Source organism: Pipistrellus hanaki, assembly GCF_964339955.1.
Source record: "Pipistrellus hanaki genome assembly, chromosome: 17".
In the NCBI taxonomy this organism is placed as follows: domain Eukaryota; kingdom Metazoa; phylum Chordata; class Mammalia; order Chiroptera; family Vespertilionidae; genus Pipistrellus; species Pipistrellus hanaki.
In genome coordinates this window covers 10,711,372-10,738,995 of record NC_140519.1, presented here as the reverse complement: position 1 = coordinate 10,738,995, position 27,624 = coordinate 10,711,372, and the positions used below count along the sequence as shown (strand labels likewise).

General features: G+C 48.8%; 3 protein-coding genes across 8 annotated transcripts in view; 1 reads left to right on the top strand and 2 right to left on the bottom strand.

Moving 5' to 3' along the window:
- The window catches only part of FAM83A (family with sequence similarity 83 member A), a 17,371-nt gene extending 13,407 nt beyond the window's left edge, over positions 1-3,964 (top strand). Inside the window, 1 exon segment of the mRNA XM_084864866.1 lies at positions 2,999-3,964. Coding sequence (XP_084720992.1) covers positions 2,999-3,482 — 484 coding nt within the window. The 3' untranslated portion in view covers positions 3,483-3,964.
- Positions 3,965-4,931: 967 nt separating this feature from the next.
- Positions 4,932-17,397, bottom strand: LOC311612101 (uncharacterized protein C8orf76). Its single transcript, XM_084864868.1, has 6 exons — positions 17,224-17,397; positions 15,876-15,971; positions 14,395-14,538; positions 10,322-10,737; positions 8,770-8,902; positions 4,932-5,354 (listed from the first exon to the last, which is right to left on the bottom strand). Exons 1-6 carry the CDS (start codon positions 17,338-17,340, stop codon positions 5,157-5,159), a joined length of 1,104 nt encoding a protein of 367 aa, XP_084720994.1. The 5' UTR covers positions 17,341-17,397; the 3' UTR covers positions 4,932-5,156.
- Positions 17,398-23,462: 6,065 nt separating this feature from the next.
- Positions 23,463-27,624, bottom strand: part of ZHX1 (zinc fingers and homeoboxes 1) — a 28,292-nt gene continuing 24,130 nt past the window's right edge. For all 6 annotated transcript variants that reach the window (XM_084864837.1, XM_084864835.1, XM_084864836.1 and 3 more), the window contains one exon: positions 23,463-25,244. The gene's annotated coding sequence lies outside the window, so the exon portion shown is untranslated. The remainder of the gene's footprint in view (positions 25,245-27,624) is intronic.

Below are 27,624 nucleotides of genomic sequence, written 5' to 3'. Positions count from 1 at the left end.
CCCCAGGGGGAGGGGGACAAGGAATAGGCAAGATCTGAAAGGGTGGGGACTGAGAGGAGGCTGGTCCTGAGGGCTCCAGGCCCCTGGAGGAGGTCACACTGGCTGGCGAGGGGATGTGGTCCGGGAAAGACTGGGGGGCACCAAGACAGCCCCCCTCTCACTTCAGAATTGCCAGGGCTTGCTGAACGCCACAGTGTCCTTGACAGACGACAAGCGCCACCCTGTGTGGCCCCCAACCAGCTCCCGCCCCTTCTCCCCTCGGTGCGAGCATCTCCAATCCCCGGGACCATGGCTGGCTCTGGGGACTGGAAGTGGCAGCGGCCCAGCAGGGAGTCGGACAGTTTAAGTTCGGTTCCCAGCTCTGTTTCTCAGGCTCCCTCAGCGTAAGCTGTTTCTTATGTCAGAGCAACGTATATTTTGAGGCGGCGTGTCCACACCCCTTCACCATCAGGGAGTCGCTCCCAGGCCTCCCTTTCAGCCCCTGGCAACCAGCTCTGAGACTGGCCGGAGGCTTATTGAGCCACTGAAAAGATTTCCAGACAGTCCCAAAGGGCAGAGCAAGGAATTCTGGGAGAGAAGACGAAGAGGGAGCCTTGCTCTCGGCAGGGAGAATTCCCCCTTGGTTCTCATTTCCTTGTCCTTACAGAGTTCATTGCCCGGCGGCCCCTGCCCCTGGGGCCGGCAGGAAGCGGTTAGCCCCGGTGAGCTCTGCGCCAGGCCAGGGCCGGGTGTGGTCAGACCTGTAAGGACTCAGAGAGGATCGATCTTCCTCACGCCCTTCTTCTCATGGCAGACGGGGCCCTCAGGAGCAGCGGGGCAGGGATCAGCCCACAGTCCCCAGTTCTTGACTAGCATCTCCAGCTCCCCCTGCCCACCGAGGCCCAGCAGGGTGCGCCATCCTGACCCGGGAGGCGCCAGGAGGAGGGGGCAGCGGGCTTTAAGATGCAGGGCCATCCGTGAGAACCGGAAGGTCCGGCTCCTGGAGAGAGGGCGGGTCAATGCATTCAGGGTCGTCTGTGAGCCTATCAGGACCCGTTCCCCTGGGACCCTCAGAGCTGCAGCCAATGAGAACAAAGCCACAAACAGGACCGGCTCTCCCTGGGTTTCCAGTGGCCTGGCCCTTCTCTCTGGTTGTCTCTGTTCTACCAAACTGAAGAGCTGATGCCTCTTTGGCCGGGTGTGTGTGTGTGTGTGGCCTCTGGGTGCATGGGGACCTCACCAGTTGCCAGGGCCTCTTTGGACCCGTTTTACTGACAAAGCTCGTAGTTGTTGACCTCGTTCAGCCCAATTCCCAAACACAGATTTGGGCGTTAGATTCTTAGTGCAGCCAGGAGCCCCCTATGCCCGTCTCTGCACCTCCCCCGTCACCTGGCTGGCCCAGGCTCAGCCTCAGCCGCTCATCCATCTGGGGCCGAGTGGGCGGCTCCTGGACGGGAGGTGAGGCTGAAACAGCCTCCTCGTTCCTCCAAGGATTGGCCCAGCCTCTGTGGGCCCGCCCTGCCTTCTATTTTATTCTTTTTCTTTTTTATATTTTATTAATTTCTTACAGAGAGGAATTGAGAGGGATAGTTAGAAATATCTATTAGCTGCCTCCTGCCCACCTCCCAGTGGGGATGTGCCTGCAACCAAGGTATGTACCCTTGACCGGAATTGAACCTGGGACCCTTGAGTCCGCAGGCTCATGCTCTATCCGCTGAGCCAAACTGGTTATCGGCTGCCCTGCCTCCTATTGGCAAGGCCAGTGGCCTGGTGGAGGGCGCTGGACGCTGAGGCCCTTGGTGGGCGCTGCCTCTCAGGATGCCCTGCCCCCATCGCGTCCATGCCGGGTTCACATGGTTAGGGACACAGGGATCTCTGAGCTGATGCTCTTGATGTGTCTTCTGTGCCGTCACCATTTTCAAGGATTGTTTTGTTTTGTTTTTTGGAAGGGGGCGTATGAAGGGGCAAGGGCATGATTAGGAGAGTTTTCATCAAAAATAGAAAGAAATTTCACCTGGCCCACATGGCTCAGCGGTTGAGCATTGACCTATGAGCCAGGAGGTCACGGTTCGATTCTGTCAGGGCACATGCCCAGGTTGTGGTCTCAACCCCCAGTGTGGGGCGTGCAAGAGGCAGCCAGTCAATGATTCACTCTCATCATTGATGTTTCTCTCTCCCTCTCCCTTCCTCTCTGAAATCAATAAAAAAGGTATTTTAAAAAATGGAAAGGAATCTGGTTAAATCAGGGAATCATAGAAAGTCACACCTAAACGCCTTGAGCGTTTTGTTTTCTCCTCAAACCTGGGTGGACGGAGGCCCAAGACCTCTGCCTGAGGGTGTGCTGACCGGGGTGTCCCAGCAAACCCGGACGCCCGTTCCCGCGGCTCACCCTGTGTCCCCTCCCCATCTGCTGAGGGGCCCGGGGTTCTCCCTCCCCTCCCGCCCCTCTGGGTCCACCGTCTGAAAACGGCCCTCCTCTTAGGGGTGTCAAACTCAATCAGAGAAGGGGCCAAAATCTAAAATCCAGCCTAAATCGCGGGCCGAATGGTTTACTGAACAGTCATAAACTGACAATGTCATAAACTGGCAGCGGAGTGCAGTGATGACAGCGCGGTGCGGGCCACATTGCAAGGCCTGGCGGGCTGGATTTGGCCGGCGGGCCTTGTGTTTGACACATGTGGCTGTAGCCCCTGCCTTCCAAGGAGCTGCCTCCTCAGCCCACACCCCCTCCGCGGGGACCGGCTAAGGGACAGGAGGAGCCCTGGCCCGAGGCCAGGAAGTCATCTGGCAATTTCTACACCAGCTAGCCAGCGACACGGGCTGGATGGGAGCTCCAGTTTGGCCTTTTGAGAAAGGGGACCCTGTCCCCCAGGGCTTCCGCCGGATGACAGGAGGGGGCAGAGGGGGGCAGAGGGTGAGTCCCCTCCTTCCAGTCCTGCTGTGGACCCCCGACCCCTGAGGCAGGTCCTGGGGGGCCCCCCGCGGTGGCCCATTCCCACCTCCCCCTCTCCTCCCACAGCTTCACCTGGCTCAGCGGACACGTGCACCGCAACATCCTCTCCAAGTTCACGGGCCCGGCCGTGGCGCTGTTCGGCCAGGAGTTCCGCCGCCTCTACGCCGCCTCCCAGCCCGTGATGGGCCTGAAGTGCCCCAGGCTGGCCGCCCCCCTCGGGCCCGGAGCGGGGCGCAGCCCCCCGCCCGGCCGCCTCAGCCTCAGCAGCAGCAGCAGCGGCTCTGCCAGCGGCCGCCTGTCCTCCAGCCCAAGCCTGTCCGCGTCCTCGGGGCCCAGCACCTCGCCGGCCCCGAACCCGCCTCCGCCCCCCAGGTTCCAGCCCCACCACGGCCTGTGGGGGGCCCCGGCCCCGAGGCCCCCGGACGGCCCGCTGGCTCTCTGCTGCAAGCTCGGCGCCTGCCGGCCCCCCAGGCTGCAGCTGGAGCGGCTGGGCCTGCTGCCCCGGGCCCGCGCCTGGAGGCCGTTCCTGCAGGCCGCCCCTCGTTTCTGAGGGCCCCCCCCCCCCCCGCTGCCCTCCCAGGACCTGGGCACGGACGGCAGCTTTGCCTCCCCTGGAACTGAAGGCACCGGACAACACTGCTGCCTGTTGGGATGTTCCCGGGCCCGAGAGCGTTCACCTGCTGACCACACTGGTCCCTGGGTCCCTCTCCGATTTGGGCCACGCAGCACATTCCAGAAGGCTCCAGGGTGACGGGGGTGGGGAACTGGAGGACAAAATGGTGAAAGTAGGGCCTGTTCTTCCAAAGAGCCCCGTGCTGCCACACGGCCACTCGGGCCCGCTGGGGTGTGACGGGGCAGACCCAGCCACGTTCCGCACGTGGGTAAGTGCAGGCAGCGAGCAGCAGAGGGTGTGTGTGGCCGAGGGCCCGTTTCCCAGCTCACAGACTCGCGAGAGCTCCAGGAGAAGGCCCGGGAACACTCTGTGCGAACGGAGGGCGGGACGGGTGCCCCTTGGCCCGAGGGCGTAGGGATGAGGCCCGGCCGCTGAGCTGTGGGCCGTGGAGACGGCCGCCGGCGGACGGGACAGACCGGGCGTCCGGGGACGGAGGTGGCCAGGGCAAGTCCGTGCAGAGTCTCTGCCAGGCCGAGGCGCCCAGAGCGCCCGGAGCAGGCGCAGCTGGCCTCAGGTGGAGGCCCCTCGCCGCCGGGCCCCTAGGAGAGTGTGGTGAGCAGCCCCACTCCCCCCTCCCATTCGCAGTGGATAAGCAATAGGGGCAGGAAATAAACCTTTGTGGTCCAAGCTCTGAGCCTGGGGCTGTCTGTCACTGCACCCGACCCCAGGCGCCGAGGTGGGCGTTCCCCGGTGGGCCCAGATTCCCAGTCCCCAGCTTGGGCCCTCGTCCCGACAGCATGTCCACCAGACCAGGGGGGTTTTACTCACCGGCGAGGAGGTGGCTGAACGCCAGGTTCCCAGCCTCCAAACCCACCTGCAGTTCCGCTTGGGCCAGAGTCACAGCCGCACCTGCCCTGGCGGCCTGCTTGCCGGGGGCCATCGTGAGACGCCCGCCGTCTCCACGGCGAGGGATTCAACAGCAGCAACGGCTGCCCCCGTGTTCTGGGCACAGCAACAGGCGGATACCCAGACCCACACATGTCCTGGAGAATCCCAGTCAGCTGCAGGCGACACCCAGTGAACCAGCACCATGCAACATGAGGGGGGAAATCTGATCACCTAAATCAATAAAAATCCATTTTAAAAAATTAAAAGCCTAAGAAACCTACAAGCCTCTTTTACACACTCTCCCAACGATGACTTACAAAGGGGTAGGAGGCTAGGAGAGGTGAATGACAACAATCTAAGAAACGGAACACAACAGAAAGAACCTGGGAGATAAGCCATTTTTATAAAACAAAGCGTCACATTTGATTCACTCACTCTGTTTCATGGTTAGCAGTGGATTCTCTGTGAAGTAAAGGACAGTTAACATGGGGCCAGATGTCTCTTTAAAAAATATTTTTATTAATTTCAGAGATGGAGAGATAGAAACATCAACGATGAAAGAGAATCACTGATCAGCTGCCTCCTGCACACCTCACACTGGGGATCAAGCCTGCAACCCAGGCACATACATGCCCCTGACTGGAGTCAAACCCAAGAGCCTTGAGTCTGCAGGCTGCCGCTCCATCCACTGAGCCAAACCAGCCAGGGCCAGATGTTTTGTTGTTAAGCAGAGATTTGCATCTGTGAATGGAACTGGCTTTCAAAGGAGCAGAAGTGGTCTTTGATCTTCCGGAACCACTTGTCTTCAAATTCCTCCGAAGATGCGACCACCAAGGCGGCCAGGGCTGCGGGGCCCACGCACTTCACCTCGCTGTGAACCTCCTCTTTTATCTTTTCTGGAACGATGTCTTCCCCCATAACCTGCAGGAGGGGAAGAACAATAGAAGGGGCACTGGCCGTGGCGTGCAGGACCACGCGTCTGTGCGTAAAGGAGTTCCTACAAGCAGGCCTCCTTCAGCAGCGCGGGGGCGACTCCAACCGTCCCAGCACATGGAAAAGATGTCCGGTCAGAGCAGCGATCTGAGGACCGTGGGTAAATACCACCCCGTTTCCGGGCCGGCCTTCCCGAGCGAACAGTCGCAGAAGTGCTCCTGTGGCAGCGGAACGGGTCAAGACACAGGAAGCCGAGCCACCTCCTCGTAGCTGAGAGCATCTCCTCTCGCACGAATGCAGCTGCAGGGACCCACCCTCCTGGTGGAATGACTGAAGAGCCGGGCTTGGGCAGGACAGAACTCCATCCTCCCAGAAACGAACCACACAACCTCAGACTGAAGAAGCAGGCTGGCCTCTGAAGGCACAATACTGCTCCCTACTGGTCAGAATCAGGTTCCGGTTCTGCAGTAGGTTCTCTTTGATAAAACACCAGGAAGATTAAGACATGCTCTTGCTTGGAGGGGGTTGGGGGGAACGGACGCGCGAGGAGGTGGGAGACAGGACAGGTTGAGGGGGAATAAAGAGCTATCTATTCAAGCCATCATTCCATCTGAGCTCAGATGAGGGAGGAGCTGCCACGGACAGGACACGCTGCGAGAGGTGCCTAGCGGATGTGGATTTCGGCCGGGCCTTTGGGGACAGGAACAGGAGGTGGAGATGGGAACCTCAGGGCAGGTTCATTAAAAACAGGCAGATAGTCTAGCAGAGGCAAAGACTTGTGTGAGGAATGACTAGGTCAGAAGCTCTCTGGAAAGCCTTGGACACCATTATCAAGGCTGTAAACTAACCTGATGCATTTTCGTTTTAAGCAAGCAGGTAATATGGTCAAAGCAATATTTGTTTTTTTCACTTTTATTTTTCAATTATACTTGAAAGTCAGTACTATTTTATACTCATTTTGGTGTACAGCATAGTGGTTAGACAATCACATAATTTATGAAGTGATCCCCCAATAAGTCTAGTGCCCACCTGGCACCAGATGGAGTTCTTGCAATATTACTGACTGTATTTCCTGTGCTGTGCTTCACAGACAGTGACAATTCTGTAACCACCATTCTGTACGCCTCAATCCCTCCCCTCTTCACCCAGTCCTCCAAGCACTATGTAAGATGAACTCAGCAGCAACCTTTAAGACAGATCTGAGGGGAGGAAGCAGATGAGCCGGAGGCGATGTGAGTGCACGGGGAGTGGTAAGGACTGTGGCTGGTGGTGAGGAGAAATGAAGGGGCCCTGAAGAAAGGTGGGCGTGGTGCCGGCTACAGTGAGAACAGAGGAGGAGGCTGTGAGGTTCCAGGTCTGGATAAACCAAGAATGACAAACAGGGTCGACAAAAAAATTTAAGTCTGCTGAAACCGGTTTGGCTCAATGGATAGAGCGTCGGCTTGGGGACTGAAGGGTCCCGGGTTCGATTTCGGTCAAGGGCATGTACCTTGGTTGCAGGCATATCCCCAGTAGGGAGTGTGCAAGAGGCAGCTGATCGATGACTCTTTCTCATCGATGTTTCTAACTCTCTCTCTCTCTCCCTTCCTCTCTGTACAAAATCAATAAAATATATATTTTTTTTAAAATTTAAGTCTAAGGAAGAGATGGTTCTCCCCAACTCCCCTGTGCTTCCTCTCCGCATGCCGGGCACCGGCACTCCGCATGCTGGAACTGGTAAAAGGTGGGAAGTGTTTTGGTGAGCAGTTCCATTTTAGACATTCTGTAGCTGAAGTGACAGCAGAATAATCAATAATCATCTCTGATTAACCGCTCAGTAGGTAATCACTCTGTTCCAGAGCAGGGAACAGAGACCCAGACTAGAGGGTCAGCCGCCCAGAGGCGACCACTGAGCTGTGTGGGTATGAGGTATCACTGCTGGGGAGGAAGGCAGAGGGAGCGGAGGACCTCAGAGAAAGCTAGTGGTGCAAGAGGCAGAGGGACAGTAAGAAATACCGGAGAAAAGCCGAGTGCCGCCTCTCAGTGCAAAGGGAAGAAGAAACAGAAAGTGCCCACTGCTACGTACATATCTGTGGGAATCAGACAAAGGAAGGGCTCCGGCTGGCTCAGAGAGACAGGTGTCTGGGCATGTCTGTGGGCTCAGGGGAAGAGCACCGAGGAAGGGGGAGGGTGAAAAAGGCTCAGAGACAAGACAGGAGGTGTGATCCCAGAACAGGGAAGGAGTCAAGGGAGAGCTTAGTTTGGAGAAGGGAGGAAGGAACCAGGCAATCATAGATTTGCAAGAAGCATTTTTAAAAATATATTCTTATTGATTTCAGAGAGGAAGGGAGAGGGAGAAAGACAAACATCAATGATGAGAATCATTGATTGGCTGCTTCCTGCATACCCCTATTGAGGATCAAACCCACAACCTAAGCATGTGTCCTTGACAGGAATCGAACCCAGGACCCTTCAGTCCACCGGCTGATGCTCTACCCACTGAGAAAAACCAGCCAGGGCATGCAGTAAACATTTGTTGAAAGCGTGACATTAGGATGTATACATGCTAATGGGTTATTCTCATGGGAAAAGTCCCTGGGCTGTCACGTTTCAATGATATACAAAGAGGAGTCACATAAGTACATGGATAATCTCCAAATGTCATCTGAAGACATTTCAACAGCATATAATTTGGTTTATTTGTTAATCCTCACCCGAGGATATTTCTCCATTGATTTTTAGAGAGAACAGAAGGGCCGGGGAGAGAAAGAGAGAAACATCGATGTGAGAGAGACACATCGATTGATTGTGAGCCTGCAACCACCGTAAGTGCCCTTGACCGGAACTGAACTCGGGACCCTTCAGTCCACGGGCCGACACTCCATCCACTGAGCCAAACCGTCTAGAGCCAGCATTTGTTTTAAAAGCTAGTAAAGGTTTAAAAAGATTGTCACCTGAATGTCTCCATAACATCAAAGCAGTAACGGGTGGGGCAGACAGACAATGGACCTGCAACTGGACAGGTTCCAGCGCGGCTCTGCCCCTGAAATCCTGACCTTGGCAAGTCACAGCGTCTCTGCGCCTCCCTCAGCCCCACCCGCCCCGCAGGCTGTTGTGAGGATGAATGAAGGAGCAAACACATAGAGTCCTGCACAGATGTCAGCCTCATTCCTCCCCCTCAGCATCAGCAGCGGCTGGGCATGCCGGTGCCCAGGCAGCAACAGGAATGGACAGGGCCCTCCGCCCTGCGGCAGGAGGACCAGGAAGAGGCGCTTTCGGGGTGAACTGGCCTGAGGCACCTAAAGGCAGGACACGGAGGTCCTTCGGAGGATAGGCTCTGACCTCGTTTTTTGAAAAAAGGGCGTGGGCGCCAGGAAAATATCCCTGGTGCCTCGCTTCACACAAATCCCAGGGCGTCACTCACCTCAGTGATCAGCTGCAGGGTGTCTTCTCTGAAGCCAAAGGCTTTCACTTTATCTTCAACGTCCTGCTGGGTCCTGAGGTTCCTCTCCAGAGCAAACGATGTCTGCTGGGACTGGGTGAGCTGAAGCAAAAGCCTGGAAAACACAAACGTCCGGCCAGGCAGGCTCCGGGAAGAGGGCAGTGCGGTGGCCACATGCTGCACAGGGTTCGCTGGATGAGAGTCCGCTGGGCTCCCTGCAGGCGCCCGCCTCCTCGCATCCTAACGCTTCTTATCCTGAGCAAAGGGCCCGGCTCTACTGGCCAAGCTTCTCAAAGAAACTCTTAGACAGAAGCTCTCAGAGGGCGGCCTGCAGAAGTCACGTGATCAAAGCACACATGCCATGGAGCAGGGGTCTTCAAACTACGGCCCGCGGGCCACATGCGGCCCGCAGAGGAGTCTGATCCGGCCCGCCAGGTTTTTTGGGCAGTGAGCGCAGCCGAGGTGTTACAGTAGGAATTAGTAGTTCATATAGTCCGGCCCTCCAGCTCTCTGAGGGACCGTGATCTGGCCCCCACTTTAAAAAGTTTGAGGACCCCTGCCATGGAGTGTGCTCCTCTGCGGTCAGTGCTCTGTGACCCTCCAGAGCCTGCGCCCACAGCAGCCCAACCTCAAGGACGAATGAGACTCTCCAGCTCACTTCCCTTTCCCGAAGCAGGCCCACAGCGTTGAGGACTCTCTGATGCCCACTTTGCAACCGCCTCCCCACGAACTGCCGCCTCATGATCAAAGCCTGGTCTCCTGGCTCCCCTCCCTCCTGCCCCCTCAGGTGGCCCCTCCGTTGTGTATGAAATCCTGACTGTGCAGACACCACACACTATGTAGGCCCCGGGAGACGGGCTCCGCTCCCTGGGGTGGAAGAAGAGATCACAAACAACAAGACAATCTCAGGTGGCGATGAGCGCTATGGGAAGGAATCCAAGAGGGTGGAGGCAGTGTCTACTTTGATGGGACAGAGAGGAGGCTCCTCCGAGACACCCCAAGCCAAGACTTGCAGGACGAGGAGCCGGTCACACAACCATCTGCGGAAAGAGGGCTGTCGAGGGGGGCTCTGACTCAAGAATTTGTGTGTGCAAATCGAGAAGATCCCTGTGGGCAGAACACAGCCAGGAAGAGGGACTGCAGTAAACCGGAGAACAGGAGAGGGAGGGCAGCTCACGTCAGCCCTTGCAGAGGTGGAGAGAGACGTGGAGCTTGAGGAAGTGCGAGGGGAAGTCCCGACAGAACCTGGCCCAGTGCACACCCCCCTGTCTTCATCTGACAGAACCTGGCCCCGTGCACGCACACACACACACCCGTCTTCATCTGACAGAACCTGGCCCAGTGCACACCCCCATCTTCATCTGGCCTGTCTGCAGCACCTCCCAGCCTCTGGGAGCATCGCGTCCAGACCACAGGAAATATCTCAAAAACATCCACCAAGTCTAGCCTGGAACTTTTTGAAACTTAATATTAGAAAAGGACGCCCTTCCTCTGAGCCGAGCACCCCGCACATTGCTCACTGCGCTGTCCTTACCTGGTCCGAACAAAGGAGGCGCACGCTTTCACCCGAGCCTCCAGCGACAGAGGGTCCGGACGGTTCTCCAGCGCTTCCTCCTCCTTCCGGCCGCGGCCGCGGCTCGGCTCCCCAGGAACCGCGGGGCTCCCAGGCAGCGTCTCGGGGAGGCACCCGCGACAGTCTTCGGGGTGCGGACAGGCGCGGGTGACAGCGCCGTCGCCGGGGGTGGGCCGGCTCTGTCCGGGAGAGGACGCGGACGGCGCGGCCAGGTAGGCCTCTGCCAGCCGGCCCCAGCCCCAGGGGCTGAAGGGGTGCAGACAGACCAGCCTCTGAAGGCAGAAGGCGGTGCGCTGCGCGTCCTGCGAGCTGGAGCAAATGGCGAGCTGGAGGCAGAGCACGGTGGTTAAATGGTCTGTGTTCGTGGCTTTCATTTCCTAAGGAGAAAAGAGAGGTCACAAACATTACACTGCAGACCGTTTTCTAACCACCCAGGCTGTACGTGTTATAAACCAGAAGTATTTTTCAGCAACTACACATGGAGAGTGAACGAAGTACTTTTCAATAGATCTGTTTGAAACCCTAAACCTAGAGAAACATATGCTGCCCAGTAAAGCAAGCACCCATCACTCCCGAGATCCTAATGTCATAGCAATAACACAAAGTTCACACCAAAGACATCAATGCCAGTTTACCTTCAAGTTTATTATATATATATATATATATATATATATATATATATATATATATATATCTTATTGATTTTTTACAGAGAGGAAGGGAGAGAGATAGAGTTAGAAACATTGATGAGGAAGAAACATCAATCAGCTGCCTCCTGCACACCCCCTACTGGGGATGTGCCCGCAACCAAGGTACATGCCCTTGACCGAAATTAAACCACAGTCTGCAAGCTGACGCTCTATCCACTGAGCCAAACTGGTTAGGGCTCTTATAATCTTTTTTTTTTCATTTAAAAAAAATTTTTTTTAATTGATTTTTTACAGAGAGGAAGAGAGAGGGATAGAGAGTTAGAAACATCGATGAGAGAGAATCATCGATCAGCTGCCTCTTGCACACCCCCTACTGGGGATGTGCCCGCAACCAAGGTACATGCCCTTGACCGGAATCGAACATGGGACCTTTCAGTCCGCAGACCGATGCTCTATCCACTGAGCCAAACCGGTTTCGGCAGGACTATTATAATCTTTATTGCCTTCAGCCACACAGCTAAGAGACCCAAGCCAACTTTTTGATATCCTAGGGCACATGTGTCAAACACAAGGCCCGCGGGCCAAATCCAGCCCGCCAGGCCTTGCAATGTGGCCCGCACTGCGCTGTCATCACTGCACTCCGCTGTCAGTTTATGACATTGTCAGTTTATGACTGTTCATTAACCATTCGGCCCGCGATTTAGGCTGGATTTTAGATTTTGGACCCTTCTCTGATTGAGTTCGACACCCCTATCCTAGGGCCTAGGCCAGTGGTCGGCAAACTCATTAGTCAACAGAGCTAAATATCAACAGTACAACGATTGAAATTTCTTTTGAGAGCCAAATTTTTTAAACTTAAACTTCTTCTAACGCCACTTCTTCAAAACAGACTCGCCCAGGCGGTGGTATTTTGTGGAAGAGCCACACTCAAGGGGCCGAAGAGCCACATGTGGCTCACGAGCCACAGTGTGCCGATCATGGGCCTAGGCTAATGGTTCCATTTTACTAGTAAGATTCCAGGCTTTCTGAAAACCCAATGGCCATTTCCTTGAGGATTCGAATGAACTCTGTCCAATGTCCTTGGCTTAGATCTCCAGCAGGACAGCCGGAAGCTCATGCTGCATTGTGAGTGAGTCCATATGCCTTCCCTGCTCTGCCCAAGGCCGGTGTTATTGGCTTGGGGGGAGGGGGGGCAGGGGGAGGGGGGTTCCTTGGTTTCCTTCTGATCATAAAGTCCTTTGCAGTCTCCTTAGCAGAGCCACCGCCTCTTACCTAACTTGCCATATGGCAAAAGCCCCGTGGGTTACAGAAAACAAGCCTTCTTTTCTAAGTTCAAGCCTGGAGAGCAGACAGCAGACTAAGTGGCCTTTCAGTTGTTTTTAAGTCACAGGAAAGCCTGGCTGTCCAGTATGCAAATGGAGCGGCTTCGGAAAACGGCACCGAGTGGAACTGCCCAGGCTGCTGCCCAGGTCCCGGCGCCCCAGGGAGCGGAAGCCTGGGCGGCTCTCGGCAGTCCGGGCTGAGTGGAAAGACAGAAAGAGAGCCCACGCCGCCGACCTGGTCACACTGTCTGCCAAGCGACAGAACCTGCCTGGTGTTACTGCTCCTCTTGTTGAGCATTGTCTTCCCGACGGTCCAGGATGTCCTAGAGGGTTTCCGTTCGAGGCTGAGCCCGAGCACAGAGCACAGCACTTCAGACACAGCAGACGCTTAGTAACCACTGAGTCAGACCTCCGCCTGCCCTTCATGTACAGTAAGGACAGTGTGTGCCTGGAACACCTGCACCACACACTGCCGTTCTACAACCGCCCTGTGGGCCTTTACTGCATAAACACATTTCCGATTGAGAAAGCAAGTGTGTGCTGGGGCAGAGACTGTTACATACAAACTACCATTCTGATGGGAGGGTTCCTACCGCATCACTAGTAAGTAACTCTGCGGATGTTAAATTCCATGTAGATGACTGGGGTGAGTGTCCGGGAATGCTGCACCTCCTCTGGGACGCGATGCTGACCAGCTAATATTCACGGAGTGCTTGTCATGTGCCAGGCGTAGCTCATTGAAGTGCTCGACTCACTTAATCCTCATGACAGTCCCTTAGGACAGATTCTGTTTTCAGCCCCATTTTATAGATGAGGCCAAGGAGTCTCAGCAAAGGAGTTAGAGAAGCTGCATGACCTCACACAGCGAGGAAGCAGCAGAGCCAGGCAGTCACTGGGCGGACAGAATGAAGTCACAGGGGAGCTGGCGCGGTAGCAGGCGAGGGCCCTCCCTCTGGACCCCGATGGGCAATGGATGTGCAGGAGAGAGACTTTCTTATCTGTCTCCGCAGCACTAACCCCAGACCTGGGCACATGTGGAATTGGCATGTCGGTGGAGAACATAGCACACACCACTATGAGATGTTTAAATTGTTTAAGAAACAGGTTCTTGCAAAAATATGCATCCAATTAACCCACAATCACTAGAGGGGAGAAAAAGAAAGGAGAAAATGCAGCTGTTTTCCATGTTCTGAAGACAATTACCCCAAGGTTTCCTCTCACTGCAAGAGGCGGAGATCCTATGCGATGAACTGCTCAGTGATAACCCTCAGTTAACCAGAAAGAGGACAGCTCAGATGCATGCACACTCGAGGCTGACCTTGGTCGACCAGGTCCACAGCGGTCAAGATCAGCGACATGCCTCATTAGTTCCCCTTGAGGAGGAACACTGGCCATCTATAAACCAGGAATGTTTACTTGAGATCAAACCCCTATAAAATTTACACAAATAACCAGAAGTAAACCAGAGATGCCTTAACCTGAAAACAAAAACAAGCAGAATGTAGAATTGCAAAGAGTTGCTTTTCTTTATCCCTTAAAAACATTTAAGGAAAAAAGGATTTCCCCCCCTATTAGCAATAATCACGACTCAGATAAACGTCATTGTCTACGATATTGCCATTGCTCAAAGCTAAAATAAGGGATTATTAAAGCTTGGTGAAGTATTATCTTTAGTCATTTTTTTTTCAGTAAACTCCGCCCCTTTACAAAAGTAATACAAGTTCATTGTAGAAATTTTGAAAAATAAAACCTAAAGAAGGAAACAGATCACTGATAATCCTTCCATCAGTATTTACTCCCAACAAGAGTAAAACCTGTGCAAATGAGATTTTCAGGCAATGAAGGATTTTTATCATAATCAAGAAGAAACGTGACAAGAAAATGATGATGTCCAGAGCTCCAAAATGTTCACCATCATAGAGTTCTCACATTACTGGCAATTTTCTTCTGCTCCTCCCAACCCACAGATCTTGCTGTGAGCAAGAAGCTGGCTTTGTTTTGTCTCAGAAAATATTCGACCATCTCAGGAAAACAAGCGGAAACAAGCCGAGCCACCACTCACCAAGCTCGCAGCAATGGCCAGCGCTTCTGCGCGCCTCCCGAGGCGAGCGAGGCAGCGGGCCTGGCCCTCCTGGGCGTCCCTCTTCATGGCAACGTTTGTGGGCGGCAGCTTGTCAGAGATGCTGGAATATTCCTGCAGCGCTTTCTGGCCGTTATTTGTTCCGGTGAGGAAATGAAGAGAGGGGTGAAAAGAAAAGCAGAAAACACAGAAGAAAGGACTCAGTTATAGGGATAGTTTTTTTTTTTTCCTAGGCAGAAGGTAATGTCATAACTGACCCCAACAACGAACTAAGAAAGACCTGAGGATTTCAGTCAGTGGTATTTTTCTCAAAGGCAGAAGATACATGGCTGGAGAATAAAATCACTACTACCATGGAAAACATCGTAGTATAGTAGGAAGAACATTCTGGAGCCAAGCAGACCAGGGTTTGAACGTTGGTTCTACCACTAACTTGCTATATAACCTTTTCATCGGCAAAATGACAACAGGACTCCTATGAAGATGAAATGAGATCTACCTGTAGAGCTGGTACCCAGCTGTCGGTTTCTCCCTTTTCGTACCCACTTTGGGGTGCTTTGCCTCTGGGGCACTAAGAGGTGTCTGTGATAGGGGCTCCCACATAATGAGGAGATACAGAGCCTGGGTAATCCGAACTACAAGGATCCCCTAAGATTCCCATACTGGAGTTACAAGAAAAAAACCAAATTATATAGAACCTCATATGAAAGGACAGACCAGCCCTAGCCGGTTTGGATCAGTGGACAGAGCATCCACCTGTGGACTGAAGGGTCTTGGGTTCGATTCAGGTCAAGGGCACATGCCCAGTTGCAGGCTTGATCCCCAGTAGGGGGTGTGCAGGAGGCAGCCCATCAATGATTCTCTCTCATCATTGATGTTTCTATCTCTCTCCCTCTCCTTTTCTATGTGAAATCAATAAAAACATATTAAAAAAAGAAAAGAAAAAAAAGACAGACCATGGACATAGACAATAGGGTGCTGAAGGCAGGTTTGGAGGGAGGTCATTGGGGGAGTAACATACGTAATACTTTCTTTCTTTCTTTTTTTTAAAGTATCTTTTTAAAAATATATATATTTTATTGTTACAGAAAGGAAGAGAAAGGGATAGAGAGTTAGAAACATCGATGAGAGAGAATCATCGACCAGCTGCCTCTTGCACACCCCCTACTGGGGATGTGCCCGCAACCAAGGTACATGCCCTTGACCGGAATTGAACCTGGGACCTTTCAGTCTGCAGACCGACGCTCTACCACTGAGCCAAACCGGTTTCGGCGAGAGCCACATTTTTTACATGTAAACTTCTTCTAATGCCAGCTCTTTAAAACAGACTCACCCAGGCTGTGGTATTTTGTGGAAGAGCCACACTCCAGGGGCCAAAGAGCCGCAGTTTGCCGACCACGGCCCTAACTGAAGGAACAAGAGCCCCTTTCAAGCAGCGCAGCCTTACACACACGGAATCCTACCTGATACTCCTGCCGCCGGTAGGCCAGGTCCCCTCTGAATTTCTTGACCGTCAGAGCTTCCACGTCATCACTGTTCTCTGTTTCCCCATAAAACCACTAGAAATTGTGAAAAGAGGGTATTACAGAGGCTGTGCTTTTCCAACTCGTCCTCAGAAGCCATTTTCCATAAATAAACGACTAAGTCTCAAAAAAGACGCACTCCGAGGAAGACATCCCGGCATAGAAGAGTGACGATTTTAATGATGTCCCCTTTTCTCCCTCACAGGTGCCCCCCTCCGCCCAGTTTTTATGAAATTGACCATAATTGATAAACATGCCAATAATATGATGCCTCTCCACTTTGAAAGGCATTCATGAAGCGCCCACCGTCAGGTGACCATTTAGCATTCTGGGTCTACAAGAGCTTTATGGGATGCTGGCAGGTGCTTTGTGTTTTGATAGAAGCTAAAAGGGGGAGGGGGGGTGGAAGGAGTCAAAGATAAAAATTTCGGGATGGAAAGGGAAATCAGAAAACACTTCCTGGCCCGGCCTGTGTGGCTCAGTGGTTGGGCATTGACCTAGGAACCAGGAAGTCAGGGTTCCATTCCTGGTCAGGCCACCCCAGTGTGGGGCGTGCAATGCTTCTCTCTCATCATTGATATCTCTCTCTCTCTCTCTCTCCCTCTCTAAAATAATTTTTAAAAATATGAGAAAACACTTCTTGGCCCGGGCTGTGTGGCTCAGTGGTTGGGCATTGACCTGTGAACCAGGAGGTCAGGGTTCCATTCCTGGTCAGGGCATGAGCCCGGATTGTGGGCTGATCCCCAGTGTGGGGCGAGCAGGAGGCAGCCGACCAATGATTCTCTCTCATCATTGATGCCTGTTTGTCTGTCTATCTCTCTCTAATTTTTAAAAATATGAGAAAACACTTCTTGAAGGAGACAGCGTTTAAGAAGTGACCTGAGAAATGGATACAGCTGAGGGATTCTGACCCTCAGAGCGATGTCACCGGGGCAGGGAGGCGGCATGGCTGCAGGAGGACCGGCTCCCTGGGGTGAGGGGCGTCGCCGTTGGGGCGGACACTAAGGCTGGGAAGAGGGCGGCTGGTCTGTGGGGCGCTGAGGCCTGGCCCGCGGGGCCCGCAGAGCTGACAGCTGGGTGGGGAGACCAGGGCGTCCCCGCCAGACCCGCCGAGCGCCCGCGGCCAGTTCATGGCGACAGCGCGGGGGTTCCCTGCGCCCCCGATGCCCGCGGGGGTTAGAGATAACGGGGGCAGGTGGGCCCCGGGCCGGGACCCGCGGAAGCCAGGCCCGGGGGCCCAGGCGAGGCCGGGGGGCCGGGAGGTGGCGAAGAGGCCCCGCCCTCTCACCCGCGGCTCGCACAGCTTGGCGCGGTAGGACACGGGCGGCCCCGGGCGCCGCTCCCGCCTCTCTTCGAACACCGAGTCCTCAAACTCGCCGCCCAGCAACCAGCACCCGGTCTCCATGGTGCGCCCGCGGCGGGGGCACCGAGAGGAGGCGGTGCCTAGAGCGGCGCCCGCGTGCGGGCCAACGCGAAGGGGCGGGGCCGCCACGGCCCGGAGCGCTGCATGCTGGGATTTGTAGTCTCTGGGAGCCCACTGCAGGTTGGGAGTCCTTGTCGAGCTGAGATTTTTTTTTTTAAATATATTTTTATTGATTTTGTACAGAGAGGAAGAGAGAGGGATAGAGAGCTAGAAACATCGATGAGAGAGCATCATCGATCAGCTGCCTCTTGCACACCCCCTACCGGGGATATGCCCGCAACCAAGGTACATGCCCTTGACTGGAATCGAACCCGGGATCTCTCAGTCCCCAAACCAACACTCTATCCATTGAGCCAAACCGGTTTCGGCGAGCTGAGATTTTTTTATCTGACTCACACACTGACCGGACTCGGGGACAGAGTTTGACTTCTCGGTTTCAGGAGCTGGGCAGAGCACTCCTTATGTGTTCGCATCAAAAAGCACCAGCCCCAGGGGAGCTGTGTAAAATCGGTAGGTACCATTTTTTTTTTCATCACTGACGATATTCTTTGACACTGTATTAAGCACTTTTTTTTTTTTTTTTTGCACTTTATATCCTTTCCTTATGAAAGACACAGTGATTCCTATTTTGCAAATGAAGATATTGGGCTTATAGAGGATAAGTAACTTGCTCAGGATCACTTATCAAGTGGCTAAAGCTGGGAAGTAAATGAGTCAGTGTTCCCCAAGTCTCCATAGAAGAGCCACCACCAATCACAAAGACCAGAATAAAAACCAGAGGATATATTTACTCCAGGCCTCCACTCGAGAGCACTCATTCTGCCTGGAGAAAACACTAAAGCCCAAAATTCTAAGACTAATATTTACTAGTATTAGTAAATATTTTTATACTTTCAAGGTGTTCCTGAGACTAGGAAGCAGAGAGTGTTGACGAGTGCCACCCGGTGTTGCACAGCACAGTATTACTGTGCCGCATTACACAGCAGGTAACGGGCATGGAGCTTTTCTCTAGTTTTCCTCCTATTGGTCCTCATCTCACGTGTTCCTCTTCCACCATTTGTCTTCCAGGGTTCTTTCTTCAACACAGTTTTCTTTCTTTTTTTTTATTTTTTTTTTATTTTTTATTTATTTATTTATTTATTTTGAATTTTTTTAAATAAGTTTTTATTGTTCATATTATTACAAATGTTCCTTTTTTCCCCCCACCATTGCTCTCCTCCACCAGGTTCCCACCCCACCCTCTGCCCTTTCCCCACTCCCCATTGTCCTCATCCATAGGTGCACAGTTTATGTTCAGTCTCTTCCCACGCCCCCCTCTCCCCTTTTCCCCAAGAATCATCAGTTCACTTCCCTTCCATACCTCTGATTCTATTATATTCAACAGTTAATATTGTTCATCAGATTTTTTTTTTTAATTTCCTTGGTTTTTAGATTCACTTGTTGATAGTTACGTATTTGTTGTTCATAATTTTTATCTTTATTTGCTTTCTCTTCTGAAAGAACCCCCTTCAGCAATTCATATAATTCTGGTTTGGTGGTGATGAACTCCTTTAGCTTTTTTTTTATTAGTGAAGCTCTTTATCTGACCTTCGATTCTGAGTGATAGCTTTGCTGGATAGATTATCTTTGGCTGTAGGTTCTTACTATTCATCACTTTGAATATTTCTTGCCATTCCCTTCTGGCCTGCATGGTTTCTGTTGAGAAGTCAGCTGACAATCGTATAGGTGCTCCTTTATAGGTAACTACCTTCTTTGCTCTTGCTTCTTTTAATATTCTCTCTTTGTCTTTTGCTCTTGGAATTTTAATTATGAGGTGTCTTGGTGTGGTCCTCTTTGGATTCCTTTTGTTTGGAGTTCTGTGCGCTTCCTGGACTTGTAAGTCTAATTCTTTCACCAGGTGGGGGAAGTTTTCTGTCACTATTTCTTTCAGTATGTTTTCGATATCTTGCTCTCTCTCTTCTGGGATCCCCATAATTCTGATGTTGGTTCGCTTGAAGTTGTCCCAGAGGTTTCTTACATTATTTTCAATTTTCTGGATTCTCTTGCCTTCTAGCTTCTGCGGAGCAGTGTCTTCTGGCTCTTTGTGTTCCAAATCTTTGACTTGATTCTTGCGATCTTCCATTCTGTTTTTAGGACTCTGTAAAATATGTTTTATTTCAGACAATGTATTCTTTATTTCTTGTTGATCCCTTATCATTTCTTGTTGATCCTTTATCATTTCTTGTTGACTCCTTATTAATTCTAGTTGATCTCTTTTCATATCCTCATAGGTCTTATCCATCTTTTCTAGGAAATTCTTGAAAAACCTTATAAGCGTAGATTTGAACTCTATATCCAGACGCTTTTTGTCCTCCATTTCTTTCGTTTGTGATCTATTTTCTTCAACACAGTTTTCTATTCCACATGCTCACCCTAGGGGAACCTAATCCACTACCCACCCCCTAACTGAATTAGTGCTCTCCAGCCAAGCTGGTCCTCCCTGGAATCGACCTCCCTGAGTTTTCCCTTCATCCTGCAACCTTCCCTGCCCTTACAGGTGCCATCTCACCATCTCCTTTGTCAAGAGGACCCTATCAGTGTGCTCCATCTTGCTGCCTCCCATTAACCTTTCCTGATTCCCAAGTCTGGTTACATGTTCCTTGTCTGTGTTCACATAACACCAGGTGGTTCTCTCAGACAGGGCATTTCTCATCTCATATAGCTCCTGTCCATGGGTTCTTGTCCCTCACTCACAGGATACCACGACCTCATTCTAGGCAGGGACATCTCTCTGTCTAGCACCAAGCACTGTCTGGCACCCAGTAGGCCTTCACTCCTTGTTGAATGGGTTGTTACACTGTGTGCATGGGAGTCCTCTCTCCCTCACCCTATGCTCCTCCAGGGCAGCCCTTGGTACACAGTATTCATTAAGCATTCTGTGCATAACCCAGTGTGTTCTTGAGGGCCTGCTCTGTGCCAGGTGATGAGGATATACTGATCACTCATGGTCCTTGCTCTCAAGGAGCCTAAATTAAGGTGGAGAAGACATGATACACATGTGAGCAAGCAAATTACTTAATTACAGATTGTGGCAAAGTGGTGGGATAGAGAATAATGGGGCTTGGCAACCGGCAGAACACCTTCCGGAATGAAATCACATCTCTCCCCCTCCTTTTCTTACCCAGGCTGTTTTCCTCTGAGCCCCTTTTCTCTGCTTGCTCAGATATTTGTAAATATTGCTTTTTCTCCTTTTCCATCTTTTTCTGTCTTTTTGTTTTTGTTTTGTTTTGTTTTAGCAAAACATACCCTTCCATTATTGGTATGTATCATCCACTAATTCTCCTGGGTGTTTATTAACTTACTAGAGGCCTGGAACATGGATTTGTGCACTGATGGGGTCCCTCAGCCTGGCCTGCACCCTCTTGCAATCCAGGACCCCTCAGGGGATGTCAGACTGCCAGTTTCAGCCTTATCCCAGCAGGCTGTGGGGATTGGGCTGAAACTGGCAGTCTGACATCCCCCAAGGGATGTAGTAGTGCACAAAGCAGCAGGTGGCCAGGGAGAAGCCAGAGCCCAGGTCGGGGGCCACTCCCGCTCATCCCAGCTCCGCTGCACCTGCTGCTGCCTCCAGCCGCTCCATAGCGCTGTAGCGGAGGCAGGGAGGCTGGCACCGCCGGAGCTGTGCTTGCCAGCCATGAGCCCGCCTGTGGGAGTGCACTGACCATCAGGGGACAGCTCCTGTGTTGAGTGTCTGCCCCCTGGTGGTCAGTGCACATCATAGTGACCAGTTGTTTGGTCATTCGGTTGTTCACTTAGGCTTTTATATATATAGATCTTAGCATACTGAGCTCTCTCATTTATTTCCCATAGTCGGTACATTTTTATAATAGGTACATTCATTGATTCAACTAAAATTTCTTGAGACTTGCTCTAAGCCAAGGACTGTATCCTCAGAGTGGAGGATAGTGATAAATAAGACAGGCAAGATCCTTGCTCCATGGAACTCAAGTTCTAGTGGGCAAATAACAAGGAAATAAATGAACAAAGTAGTTTGAGACTGTGGTAAGTGCTGTACATGGAAGTGGGAGAGTGAGGTGAGAAAGAGCCTGCTTCAGGGAGGGTGGCTGGAGAAGGCACCTGTGAAGAGGTGGTCTTTGGGCTGAGCCCGGAGTGAAGAGGAGCTGGCCAAGAGGACATCTGGAGGTAGCCTTGCAGGTGGAAGCAAGAACTTCTGAAAAGCAAGAACGAGGAGCAGAAAGCAAGCTGTGGTGCTGAGGCTGAGCAAGCAAAAAGGAGAGCCAGCTGCATGGCCTGAGACAGGAGAGTGAGGCAGTCTATTGTGTGCTCAGTACGCATTTATTGAATGAATGAGTAATCTAATGATACAGAACTCCATATGTATCTTACTACATCTGGGCTGTACTTTCTTGCACTGACTGTGCATGGTGCCCATGGTGGCAGGTTATTTCCCTGTCACTCCCTTGGCTGTCATATGAAGTATGTAGCTGAGTTTTAGCCTCTCTGCATCTCCCCCATCCCACTCCCACTCCAAATCTCAATTTAATGCCCTTTTATTCAGGCTGGCAAGTCTTGTGCCAAACAAAATTTTCTCAGGGGATAGCTCAGTTCCTTTCATTCCAGTATCACAGGCTGTTGTCCAAAGACAAACACTGTCTGCCAGCACCAGATATGTGCACAGCCAGTCTGGCATTGCTTTTCTCTCCGGACTCCCAAACTCACAATCTCTAGTTCAGTTTGATGAACATTTATTGAGTAACAATATTGTGAAGACACTGGCTAGGTAATGGTTAAGGGCGAGAACTCTAGAGACGGTTCAGGTTTGACACTCTGTGTGTGAATCGGATCCTTTGTGACCCTCAGTTTCACCAACAATACAATGGGGATAATAATAGCATCTACCTACCTCATGGACTGTCCATTGGGACTGAGATTAATCAAGTAATTCTCTCAACCTAGTGCTTGGCACATATTAAGTGTCCAGTTGATAAGCTTTAAAAAAGATTTTAAAAATTCTCTATCCCTCTCTCTTCCTCTCTGTAAAAAAAATCAATAAAATATATTTAAATAAATAAGTAAATAAAAAGGCTACACTCTATATGCTTCCAACTACAAATGACATTCTAGAAAATGTGAAACTATGAAGATAGTAAAAGATTAGTGGTTACTAGGGATTTGGGGAAGAGAAAGATGAATAGGAGAAGCACAGGATTTTTCAGGCAGTGAAACTACTCTGTAATATATATATATACTTAAGGTGGAGATTCCACTTTAAGTATATAAACAAAATAACTGAAAATAGTGACTCAATCAGATAATTTTATATGTCAGTGTCTGTAAAAATGTTCAACACAGCATTTTTCTAGCCAAAATGTAGAAATAACCCAAGGTCCATCCATCACAGATGAATAAACAAAGTGTGGTGCACACACAGAGGATTATTTATTCAGCCATAAAAAGGAATGAGATTCTGATATATGCTACACGAATGAACCTTAAAAACATTATGCTAAATGAAATAAGCGAAACACAAAAGGACAAGTATTGTTATGATTCCACTTATTTGAAATATCAAGAACAGGCAAATTCATAGAAACAGAAAGTAGAGTAAAAGTTTTCAGGGGCTGGGGGAGGGGAATCGAGAGTTATTGCTTAATTGTTACGGAGTTTCTGTTTGGAATGATGAATATGTTTTGGAAATAGTGGTGATGATTGCCCAACATTATGAATATAATTAATGCAGTTGAATTTTATGCTTAAAAACAGATATAATGGTAGATTTTGTTATGTGTATTTTACCAGATTAAAAATAAAGTTAATAAAATGGGAGGGGGAAATCACTGAAAACTACTAATCACAGCTAGCATTTATTTTGGAAACAACCCTTTTGCTCTGTCAAACAAATAAATTTAAAATCTAGCAAACATCAGAGCAGAATTGAGGGCCATTTAATTAAGGAACATTTCAATAGTTTTAACAACTATACAAAGTTACATATTGTAAGGGAAATATAAGTATATTCAATGGCTTTATACTTGTCTAATACTTGATATTTCAAATTTTGAAAACATGAAAATTATTACCAAGCAAAACTCAGACCACATTAGCAAGGTTTAAAAAAAGGAGCAATTTAATTATTATAATACAGAGAGCTTTAAGAAGTTCTTCAATGTGTAAAAGAAAGAACAGTTTAGTGCATTAAATTGTTACTATCTTTACATTGCTTCTTTTAAAAAAGTTAACAGTAGTATGAAAAAGCCACCCACAAAGCCAGCTGTCTGAGCGAAGAAATCAGCTAAATGGCAGCATTTTGGAATTGCTAATAAAGCTATAGTTAAAAAATGAAAAGTTTATAAAAATGAAAGCAGCATGCATATTCAAGGCTTTTTCATAACATTTTCATTAGCTGACAAACATTTAGGTAAAAACATGAGATTAATATTTATTATCCATTAAATTAAACTGGCCAAGCCCACTACATCTGGTCATTCAGAAAAAAAAACAAAGAAAAACCCCCAACATTTTAAAACACAAAGCTAACTGAGCCCTGCCAGAGTGGCTTAGTTGGTTGAGCACTGTTCTGTGCACCGAAAGGTTCCTGGTTCCAAATCCCAGTCAGGGCACATGCCCTACAGAAGGCAACCAATCTCAATCTCTCTCTCAATTTCTCTCTCTCTCAATTTCTTTCTTTCTCTCTCTCTCTCTCTCTCTCTCTCTCTCTCTCTCTCTCTCTCTCTCTCTCTCTCTCTCTCTCTCTCTCTCAGCATGTCCTCAGGTGAGGAATAAAAGTAAATGAAAATAAATAAAATAAAATACAAAGCTAATTGAACTGAACATTTCTTCTATGAAGAAAGCACATTTTGAAAAATGGTCCCCTAGTCACAAGAGAAAGGGTCCTTCTCAACATGAATGAACAGCACCGGTTTTTACAAGTTTATAAGTTAGTAGGAACTTTCAGTCTCCTGAAAAGCTGACTTCTAATTCATTATGATCAGTTAAGAATTTTTTCTCTATTCACTGAAGTTATTACACAAAGTTGAATTTCACTGAAAGATAATTCTTGAAAATTCTGATGTGACACCTATACAAACATTTGATTTCCATACGATTGGCATAGCATTCACTTCAGAGGGTCACCCCATCCAAATTCTTATGCCAGTTTCTTCTCCTTTTTCAGTGTTATCTTCAATTTAATAAAAATCCAACTCAGCTTAGAATGAAACAAGTAACAGAAGCATTACAAGTAGTAATAGTGGTATCCATGAAAGATCTAATCATTAAGGGCCAATAATACCACAAAATCTTATTGTGCCAACATGTATCAAAAGGCTGTATTTTCACTTACATTGAAAATGTATAAGCCCATGCATAACTTTTCATCTTCATGCAGGGCCTGATAAATGACAGAAATAAATCAGGTTTTTCTTTTTCCTGTTTCCAACCATTTTTACTCTGGGAACTGTTTGGTCACTCAAAGTATAAGCTTAATAACATATCAGAGAATACAGACAATAAGGTCCATCTCACCAGATATACAGTATTACACTAGACAAAATATGAGGACAATCTCTAGTGGTCATTAAACCCCCTCTGAAAGTCCAAGAATCAGAGTGTCTCCATCTTATCTGAATAAAAATGTATTAAAATTTGAATTTTTACAAGTTTTTTTTTTTTTTTAATGTCTTCTATTTACATTGCAGAACTTCCACCAGCTGCAGTAGTTTAACTTTGGCACAACATTAAGTTCCATTTCTTTTGGGTACTGGATCCTATTTTTTGAGAATGTGTATGCTCCCAAAGAATTTCAGTGTCATTAAAGATTGGGCCCATTCACAGTAAATCAGATAGCTTGAGTTGAAGAATTGATTCTCCTCCAACGTTTTAGGCAGCTATAAAAAAACACACAAAAAAACACACACAATAAAAAACTAAAAATTTAAAGGAAATCATACTTTAATGTCTACCTCTTTTAGAAATAAAAATAATAGAATTAGCCATGAAAGCACATCCTCTGTAATCACTCAGTAATACTGAGATCACTTCCAAATACATAATGCACTAGATTCTGTGTGCAATTCCTATGTATATGTTCTGCATATACTAGACTTGCTTTAAAGTCATTTTCACCTATATGTAATAATTTTTACCTATATTGCATATACCTATATGAAATAATTTAAAATTATTAGTAAGTATATATTTCATTGTCAGTATCTGTAATAAGTAAACTATCAAATCTAAACTCTTGTATTTTTTTTCTATTTATATACATCAAGTCCTCAAACAACTTTGATTTGTTCAACACCATTTTGTTATAATGAGATGCTGCAGGAAATTAATTTTTGCTTATATCCATCAGCCTGTGGTAAAATTGGTTTCCTTATACATCACTTCACTTATAGTCACAGACCTATTGACAAAATTAAGTGAGGACTTACTGTACAAGGTTGGACTGTGCAAAAGACACAAATGTACAGTAATGCTCCTTATCAATGATTTCACTTTCTGTGGCTTCAGTTACTTGTGGTCCACCACAGCCCAGAAATATTAGATGGAAAATTCCAGAAATAAACATAAGTTTTAAATTGCATGCTGTTCTGAGCAGCATGATGAAATCTCACATCATCTCCCTCCATCCTGCCCAAGACATCAATTATCCCTCTGTTCAGCAGATCTATATTGTATATACTACCTGCCCATTTGCCACTGAGTAGTCCTCTGGATTATCTGATCAGTTATCAGAGAGAGAGAGACACCACATTCACATAACTTTTATTACAGTACTAGAGGCCAGTGCACGAATTCGTGCATCAGTGAGGTCTCTCAGCATGGCTTGCAGGATTGGGCTGAAACGAACTCTCTGATATCCTCTGAGGAGACCCAGATTGCGAGAGGATTCAGGCCAGCCTGAGGGACCCCACCAGTGCACGATCAGGGTTGGGGAGAGACCACCGGAGGGCTCCAGGGCATGTGCAGCCCATTTCACTCAGTCCCTATCAGCCGGACCCCAGCAGCAAGCTAACTTACCAGTCTGCCTCCTGGTAGTCAGTGCACGTCATAGCGAGCGGTTGAGCATCCTTAGCATATCATTAACATATTACACTTTGATTGGTTGAATGGTTGACCGGATAACTAGACACTTAACATATTAGACTTTTATTATATAGGATATTATAATTGTTCTATTTTATTAGTTACTGTTAATCACTTACTGTATCTAATTTATAAATTGGACTTTATCATAGGTACATACGTACAGGAAAAAAACATAGTTTATAAGAGGCTTGGTACTATCTGTGAGGATCTTGGAACATATCCCGGAAGGATAAGGGGGTACTACTGTATCTCACTTTTTGCAATAACTATTTTGGAAAGGTTTGGTTACTTTTTTTGGTAAGTTGCACTATATTTAAATGAAAAAGTAACTATTGAGAGGAAACTTACAGTGAATTCTTTTGTAGGGTAAAAACTTAATTTGTTAAGCCAATAATTTGTTAATTAATGTCTTTATAATTTCAGACTTTTGCATATATATATTTTAAAATATATATTTTTTTAATTTCAGAGGAGAGAAAAAGGGAGAGAGAGATAGAAACCTTGAAATCAACAATGAAAGAGTATCACTGACTGGCTGCCTCCTGCACACTCCCAACCAGAAGTTGATCCCACAACCTGGGCATGTGCCCCTGACCGGAACTGATCCTGGGACCCGTCAGTCCACAGGTAGACGCTTTATCCACTAAGCAAACTGCAACTCTCGAGCCACATGTGGCTCTTTGGCCCCTTGAGTGTGGCTTTTCCATAAAATATCATGGTCTGGGCAAGTCTATTTTGAAGAAGTGGCGTTAGAAGAAGTTTAAGTTTAAAAAATGTGGCTCTCAAAAGAAATTTTAATCGTTGTGCTGATGATATTTGGCTCTGGTGACTAATGAGTTTGCCGACCACTGCACTAAACCATACTGGCCAGGGCTAGACTTTTGCATATTTTAAGAGCAAGGCAAGTTTGCATATTTACCACAAAAGTACACGTATAACTTATATGACACAATTTTTGAAAACTGTGGCTTTGTGTGAAATATTTTACCATAGTACCTATTAAAGTATTAATATAATAATTATCCACACAAACTTAAGAGTCAAACTAAAGTATATAAAAAGTTCACATTAGTTTTAGAAGACTGCAATTCCCCAAAAAATCACTGCAGAGGTTACTACAACAACAATTCATTGCAGCAAAAATGTTGTTGTTTTAATCTCGGCTGAGTGCAC

Coding starts and splice junctions, on each gene's coding strand:
- LOC311612101 (XM_084864868.1), bottom strand. CDS start 17,340: ATGGAGACCGGGTGCTGGTTGCTGGGCGGCGAGTTTGAGGACTCGGTG. Junction 8,903..10,321: donor GCCTCCTTTGTTCGGACCAG/GTAAGGACAGCG, acceptor TGTGTTTTCCAG/GCTTTTGCTTCAGCTCACCC. Junction 5,355..8,769: donor CCCTGCAGCTGATCACTGAG/GTGAGTGACGCC, acceptor CCCCTCCTGCAG/GTTATGGGGGAAGACATCGT.